General features: G+C 43.2%; 1 protein-coding gene and 1 long non-coding RNA gene across 3 annotated transcripts in view; one reads left to right on the top strand and one right to left on the bottom strand.

Moving 5' to 3' along the window:
- ENO4 (enolase 4) overlaps nt 1-4960 on the bottom strand; it is a 26479-nt gene extending 21519 nt beyond the window's left edge. For both annotated transcript variants that reach the window (XR_006887384.1, XM_046652146.1), the window contains exon 1: nt 4693-4960. Coding sequence is in view for 1 of the 2 variants with exons in the window: in XM_046652146.1 (XP_046508102.1) it covers nt 4693-4857 (165 nt within the window). In the remaining variant the exon portion in view is untranslated. The remainder of the gene's footprint in view (nt 1-4692) is intronic.
- LOC124234744 (uncharacterized) overlaps nt 4730-13247 on the top strand; it is a 22735-nt gene continuing 14217 nt past the window's right edge. The window contains exon 1 of the long non-coding RNA XR_006887385.1: nt 4730-4858. This is a non-coding gene — a long non-coding RNA (uncharacterized LOC124234744). The remainder of the gene's footprint in view (nt 4859-13247) is intronic.

Here is a 13247-nt window from a genome sequence, read left to right as displayed (position 1 = left end):
TCAAGGAGGCTGAGTAAAGATTCAAGATGGTGTTTCTATGCAGAGGAGCAGCAGCTGGGAGAGCAGCAAGAAGGGAAAGTGAAGGCACACCCTCTTCACCCTCTTTATCACCAGACAGCATTGGGCTCTTGAATTTCATTTAGCAGATCAGGCCTCTGATATTTCAGTTCAAAACCCAGTGACTTCAACCTGCATAACAGGTCCTCTAAGGCCCATCAGCAACGTGCCAGGGTAGAGGTGGTGCGCCAAGAGAACTAAAGCAAAAACCAGTTTTCAAGCCATCCACGCATTTGAAGGATGATGGTTTGTATGTTACAAAGTAAGTGCCTAAATGAATTTAGATAGAACCAAGAGGGGGAAAAATGTTATCTAGCTTATACTTTCCGTATTCTAGTGAGTTCAAGTAACAAGCAACAAGCATCTACAATGTGCCACATATTGTGTTAGGCCGGGAAGGGAACTAACATTTTTTAAATGCTTAATATGTACTTTGAAGGAGTGACTATCTCTTTTTTTTTATCACTTATCACATACCACAGTGCCTGGCATATTTAAATCTTGTATAAATTAATACATGTCAGACACATGTCATTAAATTCTCAAAACAACTCTACAAGGTAAATGGTATCAGCTCCATTCTACAGATGAGCAAACTGAGTTCCAGAGATATAAACTGCCCAAGATAACATAGCCAATGTTTTAATTATCTACTGCTTTGTAACAGACCACCCCAAAACTTAGTGGCTTAAGCCATTTATTTGCTCATGATTCTGCAATCTGGGTTGGGCTCAACCGTTCTTTGGCTGGTCTTGCCTGTGGTCTCCCATGTAGATGCAGTCATCTGGAGACTTGACTGGGTCCAGAGTGTCCACGACGGTTTCACTCTCATGTCCAGTGTCTCAGCTGGGACGGTTGGAACATCTAGGGGCTGGCTGGGCATCTGTCTTTCTCAGAGGATACCCTGGAAGTTGCACATCGGCCAGGGCCTTTCTCTCTCTCCAGCAGGGTAATTGGACTTCCTCACAGCAGGATGACTAGCTTCCCAGAGGGAGTGTTCCAAGAGTATAAGCCTCAATATGCCAGCAGCAATATGCCCTGTTTGCATCATGCTTGTCAAGGTGCTATTGATCAAAGCAAACCATACGGCCAAGGTCTGAGTCAATGTAGGAGGGACCTACATAAGACTGTTCATCCTGGTGGTGTGGTTCATTGGGGATGATCCATGTAACAGTCTACCACAGCTACTAAATGGCAGAGCTAAGAATGAAACCCAGATCTGCCTAATTCCCAATCCCAAACTCTTTCAATCATTAAGTTTTATGATGAAGGAGTAAATAGTCTTGCTATTGCCCATAGGAATCTTCCTCATCCCTGAATTCCTCTAATATGTATAAGAAGCATAGAAGAAATGGCATTTGAACCAAACATTGGAAGATGTGTAGTATTTCAACAGGCAGAAAAGGGGGAGAAGTTGAGGGCAAATAGTCAGGTGAGGGAATAGAATAAGCAAAGAGGGAAGTGGGAAACTTCAGGCTTTAGAGAATGGTAAGGGGACCTGCAGGGGGGGGGGGCAGGGGAGGGAGTGGGAGGTAAGCCTGTTAGCAGGGGTAGGGGTAAGCACTATGAATCACCCCCGGAAGGCGTTCGAGCTCAGCATGAAAGGGGGAGCCACAGGAGACAATGACGCACAGATTCAGGATTAGGAACATTGCTCTGGCAGCTCTATGCAGGATGGACTCAACAGAGAGAGAAATAAGGTGAGAATAAGGATGGCCCAAACTAGGGCAGTGACAAAATGAAAAAAGGTTGCCTTTTTGCTGATCCAATTCCTGAACATCCTTCAAAGTCCAAGCCAAAACTTTCCCAGATGCTACAGCCTACAGGATCGTCCCCATCCCTGAATTCCTGTAGTGGGTATACAGTGATGTGTCCCTCAGTGGAGCACACAATCACATATCACCTTATCTATCACTCCAATTATTTTATGTATCAGAGGCTTTTGTCCCTAACCAAGGTATAAGCTCCAGAGAGCTGTACAAACCAACGTCCTGGTGGCCTAATAGACCGGGCAGAGCATTACACTGGGGACCAGACTCCAAGTTTCCAGTCTTAGCTTCTATACTAAGTAGCTGTGAGACAATGGCTTGGTGTCTTTATAAAACGAGGAAGTTAGACTAGTTAACTTTCAAGAAGTCCTCTAGCAAGAGATAGTGGAAAGAGAATGGAATTCAGTTGCATTCACTCATTCATCCCACATATAGTTCTCGAGCATCCACTATGTACCACCTTCTCTACTAGGTACGGGGTTTAATCACTGTCCTTCACTGTGTCCCCTGGGAAAATCCTTTAAGTTCACTGGGCCACAGTTTATTTGTAAAACAGGAATCATAATTTTTACCTCAGTGGTCCTAAGGATTAAGTGAAATAACATATAAAGCACACGGAACTCAGTAACCACCACCACCACCACACTCCCTCCCCCCTCCCCCCGCCAACTTTGATGTATAGCCCATAAGTGAGAAAAACAAACATTCATGGAGCATCATCTGTATCAACTGCTTCAACAAGATGTAGTTTTGTACCCTGTAAACACATCATGCTTCTTCACAGTATTTACAGAATCTGCTGAGTGGTGTCATATTGCCCCAGCATAGTCAAATTCCTACCAGTCGCAACCACACTGCCTTCCAGAAGGTAGGTGTTGGTTGGTACTTATGGATCTAGAAGTGAGAAAACACTTGCCTTTGTTTCAGCTGCTTACAGCTTAAGGCTAAGTTTTGTGGCAGATCTCACACTGGGCACAGGGACTAGGAAGGTGATGTAAAAAGGCTCTGCTCTCCATAGCAGCTCACAAGCTGCCTAGGGAGGGTTTCAATACATGTAGGAAATGCTATAGGAATGCAGAAGGACAATTAGTCCAGGGTGAAGTGGGCGAGACTTGTATCTGAATTTGAAGTTTATGTAGGAGCTGGTTAGGTGGGGACGGGCATCCAGGCAGAGAAGGGTGCACATGTCAAGGAGCAAAGACTTGAAATCGAGTGAAACTTGGAAGCAATGGGGACCAGCTGGGTATGAGGCCCCTGGATAGGCTGTGGCCAAGTTGTAGCCAATGCCAAGGCGTTTATCCCGTGGTCTAAAGGAGGCCAATAAAGGTCGGTAAGCTGAGCTATGTGGTTAAGATCTGTGTTTAAAAAGGCAACTGGATGTAAAAGAATGAAAATAGACCATTCTTTTATGCCATTCACAAAAATAAACTCAAAATGGACCAAAGACTTAAAGGTAAGATCTGAAACTATAAGACTTCTAGGAGAAAATATAGGCAGTATATTCTTTGACATCAGTCTTAAAAGGATCTTTTTGGACACCATGTCTTCTCAGACAAGGGAAGCAACAGAAAGAATAAACAAATGGGACTTCATCAGACTAAACAGCTTCTACAAGGCAAAAGAAAATAGGATTGAAACAAAAACACAACCCACCAACTGGGAAAAGATATTTGCAAATCATATTTCCGACAAAGGCTTAATCTCCATAATATATAAAAAACTCACACAACACAACAACAAAAAATCAAATAACCCGATCAACAAATGGGCAAGGGATATGAGCAGACATTTCTCCAAAAAGATATATGGATGGCCAATAGGCACACGAAAAGATGCTCATCATCACTGATCATCAGGGAAATGCAAATCAAAATCACACTAAGATATCACCTTACACCGTTAGAATGGCTAAAATAACCAAAACCAAAAAATAACAAATGTTGGAGAGGTTGTGGAGAAAAAGGAACCCTCATACACTGCTGGTGGGAATGCAAACCGGTGCTGCCACTATGGAAAACAGTATGGAGATTTCTCAAAAAATTAGAAATACCATATGACCCAGCCATCCCACTACTGGGTATCTATCTAAAGAACTCGAAATTAGCAATTCAAAGAGACCCATGCACTCCTATGTTCATTGCAGCATTATTCACAATAGCCAAGACATGGAAGCAACCTAACTGCCCATCCACCAATGAATGGATAAAGACGTGGTGCATATATAGACAATGGAATACCACTCAGCCATAAAAAAGGATAAAATTGTACCCTTCACAACAACATGGATGGACCTTGAGGGTATTATGTTAAGCAAAATAAGCCAGAGAGAGAAAGACAAACTCTGTATGACTCCACTTATATGTGGAAGACAAACAAACACACGGACAAAAAGAGATTAGTGGTTACCAAAGTAAAGGGGTTGGGGGGTGGGCACAAAAGGTGAAGAGGTGCACCTATAATATGACTGACAAATAATAATGTACAACTGAAATGTCACAAGGCTGTAAACTATCATAACCTCAATAAAAAATAAAATAAATAAAACGAAAAAGTCAACTGGCAGCCAGGGCAGGCCCACCCAGAGCTAGGAGGAAGCCTGCCAGACTCTGAGCTGTCGCCGCAGCTGCAAATCTGCCTAGAGCCCACTTTCCTCTGTTTCCTGTCCACCCCCTTCTCGACATTCCTCCGCCCCAGGTTTCCGCTGGGCATCTCCCCTTCAGGGTCACCTTTCCGCACGACCACTGCCCCCGAACCCCTGACGGCTGCGCGCGTGCGCGACTCTGTGGCGCAGGCGCACGGCTTTGCCGCAGCGCGGGGCGGGGGGAGAAGGGCTGGAGGGAAGAGGGTGCTTGTCCCAGGTCCCTACCAGGTGCCCGTAGACGTCGGCAGGCTGGAGGTAGAAGGTGGAGTTGAGCAGTTCTTCCAGCCTGCGCGGAACGTCGTTCTCCTGGTAGTACTCCAGCGCCTGCTGCTTCAGCTTCTGCAACTCCCTAGTGGTCCCACAGCTGCGGCCGCCGCCTTCTTCCCCCATGGTAGGAGATTTAAGGCTACAGCAGGGGTTAGTGTGGGGGCCCGCGAGCGTCCTCTCGTCGCTAGGCAACGCAACGAGATTCCCGACCCTAGATCTCGCGAGGTTTCTGGCCCCTAGTTCTTCCCGCGGTCTGAGACGCGAATGGCTCCTCCGCCCCCCGCCCTCCTTCCCCCAGAGGAGTTGGGCCCCAGGATGGGGCTCCTCTCCTCGTGAGACTACCGCTCTCTCGGCGTGGTTGTCACCACTTCCCTCCGACGCGCTTCCAAACGGGAAATAGTTAACGATCTCATGAAACGCTTTTTGTGGAGGCGTGGGAGCGCTACCCCGGCTTCCAGCTGGGGACTTGAGCCTCGGCGACGCGCGGTTCCGCGTGGCCCCGGCCCCGGGCCTTCCCGCCTTCCCCGCCGTCCCCCTCGCTGCTCGCGGGCAGTGTGCCCCTCGGGTGGCGAGGCTGGCCCGCTCTCCTGGGGAGGGGTGTGAGAACTCAGGGCGTCCTTGCTACGCCGTGCGGTCCCCAGGAGCTCCTTCCATCGGCTGTTGTCTGACCCCCTTCCCTGAGACGGCCCTCCCCGGGGAGATTGGAATCCACGGGAGGAAAAGCCAGTGTGGGCCGAAAAACATTTAGGGTAAACCTTAGGGGATGGGTATGGTTTGGACCGGCCTAGGGATGGAGGGTGTTACAGGCAAGACTGGAGAAATGGGAATGGGAGACTGTCATTGGGTCACATTACCTCTCCAGAACCCTCAGAGGCGGCCTGCGTCCTGTCCATTTAAATACGAACTGCCTGCGTGGCTGCATTACACCTGCCCGATGTCACACGCAGTGATAGAACTTCTTAACTGCGCGCACCGCGCTCTGTGCTTCTGCGGCAGGAGTGGACTGAGATGGGTAGGGTGTTCTTGTTCCTCTCGTGCCTGTTTGTATTCCCAGCCCACGCAGATCACTTAAAACGTCTATGCTGCACTTTGCTGATCTGGAAAACGTTATCTTACCTGCTCTTGCCTGCTTCACAAGTCACTTAGGATAAATTGAGAAAGTGAGTGAGAAAACACTTTGGAACAAGATGGTTCTTTTCAATAGATGCACGTAGATGTATAAAAATGTTATTCTGTAAAAACTCTTACAGGAACCCAGACATAAACTTCCTTCTGTCCTCCCTCAGTGTTTTCTCTGAATTTCTGATGGAACATCTCACTTTCTGGGGTGTGACAGATCATCACAGGCCTGCCTTATCCTCCTTGCTAGATGGAAATCCTTTGATGGTGGGAGCCAGTCTGAGGCATGTTCACATGCACCTCAGAGCCTGGGACCCCGCAGGGACAGAGCGTGTGCTCTGCTGAATAGGTCTGAGTGAACATTTATACAAAATAAGCTGGTGCTATTGCTGCTGTTATTTCCAGTCCACCCCTGTGCCTTTCCTCAGATGCCCCGGATGGAAGGCACCCCCTTCTCTCACATGCCCATCTTTTCATGCCTGCTAGTTCCACGTCTTCAGAGAAGCCATGCTCCACACTCCAGCTCTCCCCACTCAGCCCTTCCTTTCTCCTGCAACTCTTCCCCATTTGCAGCCTGGGGCACAAAGTTCAGTCCTCAGGGATGTCTTGACTCATTTGACATTTTGGTGGAAGATTGGAAGCATCCTGGGCTGGGGCCACCATGTCTGAGAGTCTCTCCTCTAGAACCCGTTGGCCTCTGAATTCCATGAAGGCGGGGACTTGGTCTCTCCTGTTCCCCATTGAGTCCTCAGCATCAGTACATTACCTGACAGAATAGATGCTCAGTAAATATTTGTTGATGAATGAATAGATCTTATACATAATAAAGGATTAATAAATACATAACTCACAATCAAATGTTTTGGAGTTGGGTGACTAAGGAGTACACCAGTCTGGCTGGAGCAAAGGTTTATTTTCAGGAGTATTGAGAAATACGGATGGAAAGTAGTCTGAGGTGAGATTGTGAAAGAACTGGAATACCATTCTGTAAGAGGGAAGCACCCCCAAGCTTCTGAATCTATGATAGGCAAGATGGAAGTGGTGTTTCAGGAAGTTGACTGGTGGCAGTGGGTAGGCTGGATGGGTGTTTGGTTATACAAAAATCAGGAGACCCTGTGAGAAAATAATATAGGTGTAAGGGCCTAAACAATAATGGTAGTGATGGGAAGAAAAGGATGAGAGAGATAATAGGAAGGAAGGATGAAAATCATTTTGAGGGATTGGATGTAGGTTTGGGGAACCAAAGATGACTCCACTGAGGGTAACTTGTAGAATTCTGTTATAGTTGACAGAAATAGGATAAACGAGAGAATAATCTTGTTTGATGGAGGGAACGTGAGGCGTTTGGTTTTGGACATGTAGAGCTTGAGGGGCAGTGGTACCCAGAGGAAAGAGAGACTGAAGGTGCAGATAGAAGACCTCCACAGAGAATTTAAAGTTGAGTACAAGTACGTGAATCCTCTGGAGGGAAAAGGGAAAAAACTCCTGGGGAAGGAATATATTTAGGATGTAGGAGGAGAATAAGGAGCTGAATAGCAGGAGACAGACAAAAAGGGCTTAGAGAAAAGAAAATCCAGAGTCTAGGGCAGAGAGTTTTGGGACTCTGTCAGATGTGTGCGTTTGTGTGTGTCCATATGCATAGAATAAAGCTGAAAGGATATACATTAGCATGTTAACTAGGTCATCCTTGGGGATTGAGATCATGGGGAACTTTTATTTTCTTCTTTTCCTATACCGGTAGTATCTGACTTTCGTAAAATGAATGTGTTACTTGTATAACTTTGAAGAATCACATTAAAAATATTTGAGGGAAGGATGTTAAGTCAAATGTTACAGGAGGATTGAAGATGCAAAGAGATTATTAGGAATCAGTTCTTCTCTTGTGGATCACTCTGCCTTCTCAAATGAAAATACAATTACATGTAGGCTAAATAAGTAAATAAATAAACCTACCATCCCCGTTTACTTCTGCCATTCAGTTTATTGAATGCCTGCCATGTGCAAGGCCCCATTCTAGGCGCTGGGGAAAAAGCAGTGAATGGAATAGATAGCGTTTCTTCTCTTTGTGGCACTTAAGTTCTAATGACACTCCGGTAGCACTTACATCCTAGTCAGCCATTGGACAATAAACTGAAGTAATAGATGTGAATCATTTTGAAAAGTTGGTATGCTAGGGGTTTAATAGCCTATTGGTGTTGACAGATCCAGAGTAAATAAAATGATTATTTATGAATATTCCAATTTTAGTATTTTCCACAGATAGTAGAAGTACTGGGGTTCTAGCAGCAAAATAGACTCATGCATCTGCATATTTTATACATACTCAGCACATTCCTCGTTTTAGTACTTTGGTGACTATATTTCCATTTCATATTGAGACTAAATGTCCCAGGGCACTTAGAGAGAGAGCATCAGAGCTCAAAAGGGATTGAGTGCTGCTAACCCTAAAGGTATAAACTGGGGAGTTGAGGAGGAGAGGGAAAGAAAAAGAAGGAAAGGTGCAGGAGATATAGAAAATTCTGGAACGTATCCAGGGGGAGAGGGTAGGACTATATTCTCCTTTAGAAGGAGAAGAGATGCTTGATAGAGGACACAGCCATGACTGTTAACTTCTCGTGGATCGGGGGCCCGCATCAGAAGGGATGTATGGTATGGGACAAGGACCCTGTGGGAATCAGAAAACCTAGACTGGGGCCCAGCTGTCCCCATGGTCTTCTGGGACCTCATCAATAAAACCAGCCACTGGGCTAGATCCGTGTTTCCTAAACTTTTTTGAGTATGAAGACTCTTTTTTTAACAAGTGAGACCCCCCCCCCCACCGTGTAATAGTGATTCCGTATAGTGACTGTGACTTCCCCAGTAGGTCTGGAGGTATTTGTATTTCATTCATGGAAACTCTGTACATATGACAAAGAACACATTTATGGGCAAGCCGTTCTTCAGTGTCAGGGGTGTGTTTGGTGAACGTTTAGAATTGGGCTTCTTGCCCATAGTCCTCAGGCTTCTCAGGGACCTTGATTGCAAACCACTGAACTGGTCTCTCCATCTTCCATCTCTTCTTCTTTGTAGCTCCGATTTGAGATAAAAATCAGGACTTATTAGTCTATTCCTATGAAGACCCTTCATGGAAGAAATTAACCATTCTGCAGTCTGCATTTCAAAAACAATTTCTAAGCTATGTCAGACATTTCCTAAATGAAGGAGGATAAAGAAAAATGTATTTGTTCATTTCTCCTTAATCCTTTCCACCACCTTTGTCTAAATTGGAACTTGTTTGCCATGACTTGAATGTTCAGAAGTGATTATTTAGATGTTATTTTGGGATTGCTATCAAGTGCTTGTTAATTCTTCTTTCCTGCATTTGCCATCTGTGTTGAATATCATTTTTCATAGGGAACTAATGAACATGATTGCAGGTGCCTTTAATCATAGAATCATAGAAACTGGAGACAGACTAGATGGAAATGTTGCCTTTTCCTCATCTAGAAAATGGGAGTAATAATGTTACCCGTCCTCCCCAGTGGTCATGAATGAGAAATATGATTGCCAAGCTAATTGCAATGTAAATAGCTGTAAATTAAATGCTAAGTAATAAAAGTAGGAATGATTTAGCTAATAAAACAATGTTTTTGTAATTTGATTTTTTTCATTACTAATGCCTCCCAGCAGTAGTCATTACCCCTGTAGTAGTAACAACAACAAAAACCACAGCAGCAACGGCCATTGATGGAGCACTTTTATGTGCCGGGAGCTTTCCTTTTGTCGTCCCTTTGAATCTGCAAAACAACCACCACAGGTGAGTGAGTGGCCCAAGCTTGCACAGTTAACAGTGGAGATGGAATTTGAACCCAGGTCCCACTGACTCCAATGCCCACACCCTTCCTGCTGTGCTCCACTGCCTCTCAAATCTAGAACTCTCTTAATCAGCTCTTGCTTGACCCTTGCCCCTCCCCTCTGGAGAAGCCAGTTGAATTGCTCACATTGAGGGCTTGGAGAAAGGAGGCTGGGTAAGTGGCAGTGATCTCTTGATCTCTGGTTCTCAGTCTGGGATGCACATTATAATCACCCAGGGATTTTACTAGATTCTAGAAGAATCTAAGCACCATTAGAATTTAAACACCACCGAGAGAAGGATTATCTATTTTATTCACTGCTATAGTGAAAACACTGATGCCTGGGCCCTACCCCAGACCTAGTAAATCTACATCTCCAGGGGCGGGGCCCAAGCATATGTGGTAACATCTATATGTGATGTTAACGTGTAGCCAAAGTTAAGAACCACTGCTCTAAAAGATTTCTTCATGGATCATGTTAGAAAGAGAATGGCTAAGTCTTCACCCAGGAATGGTTTGATAATAGATGCAGCCAAGAAGACCTAGAAGAGTTCAGTCTTGGAATCAGACCCCATGGGTTCAAGTCCTGGTTCTTCCAGTTCACAGCTGTGTGACCTTGTATAAGTTACTTAACTTCTCTGAGCCCATTTCCTCAGCGACTGATATTTTCAGTTTCATAGGATTGCTCTGAGATTAAATTGAAAAATCCTTGTGAACTTCTTCCCACCACACGCAACACATAGTGAATGATGTCATTATTACCGAAGAAATTAAGGAAAAGGAAAATGTAGCATTTTTAACACTTTTGCAGTATTTGTCTGAAAACTTTTATTTTAGCTTTGTACAAGAATTCAGATGGGACTGAGTTAAATGACAGGGGAACCGCCCCCCCTTTAAAACTATATTAGTGACCTTTTGAGGTAATCAAAACTCCTGATAATCCATCACTTTTATTTTAACCTTACTGTTTGTGCAGAATTAGAAAGTTGATGTGCTATTTCTCTCTTGCTTTCCAAAGAAAGCAGAAAGCTGGAGCCACAGTCATAAAGTGAGTGTTCAAAGTTGGCATCCTGTCAAAGGCTGTTTTAGATTTAGCCTTCCGGTCATTTGTTCAAAGGGCTTTGGCACTCAAGACCAAAAGATACTGTTGGAGATGCTGCTGCTGGCAGTTTAATTGGTATTTTTCAGGGTATAGACACAGAATTTCTCTATAGGCAGAATGCAACTGGAAGTAGGGCAATTATCCGGTGAGTTCAGACAGTAAAGAGAAAAGGAAAAAAATCAGGCAAAAGAAATTCTTTAAGCCAGCTATTTTGCCATTTTTAAATAGATACTTTTTTAACTTTATAGAAGTAGATACAACTTAAGAGTATTTTTGTCACATAATTACGGGGCTAACAAAGCAAGAGGAATACATATAAAATATCCTACAAAGGCCAGGTTTTCCATTTTATACTTCTTTTCTTAATATAAAAGTAGCAAAATAAAAATAGTAATTGCGTTTATGGTGAATAAGGAAAATATTAGACATATTTTCTACATGGGGGCAGCAAAGAAGAAAGCAAGGAAGACACGCAGTGAAGAGGACCGGTTAGATGTTTTATCAAGTTATGGCTAAAAGTCTTTTCTCTGTTCCTGGTGCAAATATTGGTTTGGTTTGTTTCCTGGCCCCCGAGAGTCCTGTGTCTGCCTGTTTGGCTGTTATGCTTGAATGAGAGCTAATAAATTGTTTGACTTTTGTAATTAAACTTAAGAACCTGATTGAAGGGGATTCTAGCTTCCCTGAAAATGTACTTTAAGTTAATCTGCTTAAGAGGAATTATCTATTTCTTATTAGCAAAATCAAAAGCCTGTCTATGCCTTTATAACTGATGATTTCTGCAGGCCTGGTCATGAAGCTTACGGTAATGTTAAACCTTCAGAAAATTGCATGGGGAGTTTCAAAAATTCAGTTGGCAAAAATTTAGGACTTGACTCTTTACATTTGTTACTGGCAAAGTGTAGGATTGTTTTTTGTTGTTGTTGTTACTGTTTTCTTTTTTTTCTTCCTTGATTTGCCTCTTTTGGTCCTGTTTAAGAAGTTTGAGGATTTTAGTTCTTTGAATATTTTTTAAAAAATTCTAGTCACAGACTACTAGATGAGATGATGAGAATTATTTCTTGAAGAATTGTGATTTTGGAGAGTAAATTTCCAGGAGTTTTTAGCAAATAAAATCATTTTAGGCAAATTTCTCCATGTTGATTTAACTGCATCTCTTTTATATATGACAGTCATATAGAAATTATCATTGAGCCATGCCTACTTCCCAAATTAAGGGGACACTTGTGAATGAATCTCTAATGCCAATCTAATGTGTTAGATTAAATTTCTGTATAATTTTAAAAAATTCATGGAATTGTATGTTGGCGAGGGATCATGAATCCTATTTTTAATTAAATAATACAATTATTATATTTTGTGATTGTACATGCAACACCTTAGGTGATTATTATAGAAATAAAAGTCATGGTCAGAATCAGTTTCTCAGAAAAATAATGTTTCCATTAATACTTGAAGGAGAGACATAGTAAGGATGAAAGACTAAAATATTATTTCTAAAGTGGAAATACCTTTAATGTTATTAATGATGCCTGTCTTCAGCGTGGGCTACAGTCAGCATAACGATATTTTGAGTGTTATAGTTTAGGATAGGAAGGAAAAGGAAAGTGCAAGAGAACGTAATACAGTAGCACTCAGACAGAAATAAAGAGTTGATGTGTAGTAGGATAACTTTGTGGGAAGCTACTTTTACTTGAAATAAACTATTGAGGCAAAAGTGAGCTTGGTGACAGAAGTATCTGGGTGCCGTGATCTCCCTTTCTTTTCATGTGCATAGACATACGGCCAAAGGGAGCACCGTGAGTGATCCAGGGTCCGCTCTCCGGCTCTGCCCTTGTTGGCAAAACTGGCAAGAACCCCCGAAGGAGCCACACTTGTTCAACAGCTGCTGTTAGACTGCTGTACAAATTCGAGTGGATTTATGAACAACGGAGTGATTTAAAATATTCCTGAGCTATTCTAGGTAACCATCTTTCCCAAAGTTCATGGCCAAATATTTGCCCTCTAGTCGTAATAACCTTTGCGGGAATTTGGAGATAGAGAAGATTGTGAAGCGAACTCACGAGGCAGGGGATTTCATAGAGAAGGGCCGTGTCAGTTACCCTCCGACGTCCGTCCCTTAGAGAATTGTTCTACCTCTAAAATTCTAAACGGAGGGCTCCTGTTTGAGAGAACTAGTACCGAATTTCTTTTTGATGTAAAGTTATTCCATGCCAACACTTGTTGGAATTTTTATTAACTTGCAGATCTGACCTGAACTTTGGTTGCCTAATCGAAAATGCTTTCTTTTCTTTATAGCCAGGCTGGCAGGATATAAAGGAAAAATTAAGTTCCTGTGCTGATTTTAAGAATACAGAATCAAAGCCTGTATTTTGTAGAGTAAGAACAAAAACATTTACTTTAAAGTATGGTATTTGAAATAAGTAAAATTTAGAAGCTTTGGAATGAATATTGTCCTATGT

Source organism: Equus quagga, chromosome 2 (genome assembly GCF_021613505.1).
Source record: "Equus quagga isolate Etosha38 chromosome 2, UCLA_HA_Equagga_1.0, whole genome shotgun sequence".
Classification (NCBI taxonomy): Eukaryota; Metazoa; Chordata; class Mammalia; order Perissodactyla; family Equidae; genus Equus; species Equus quagga.
This window is presented reverse-complemented; position numbering and strand designations above follow the sequence as displayed.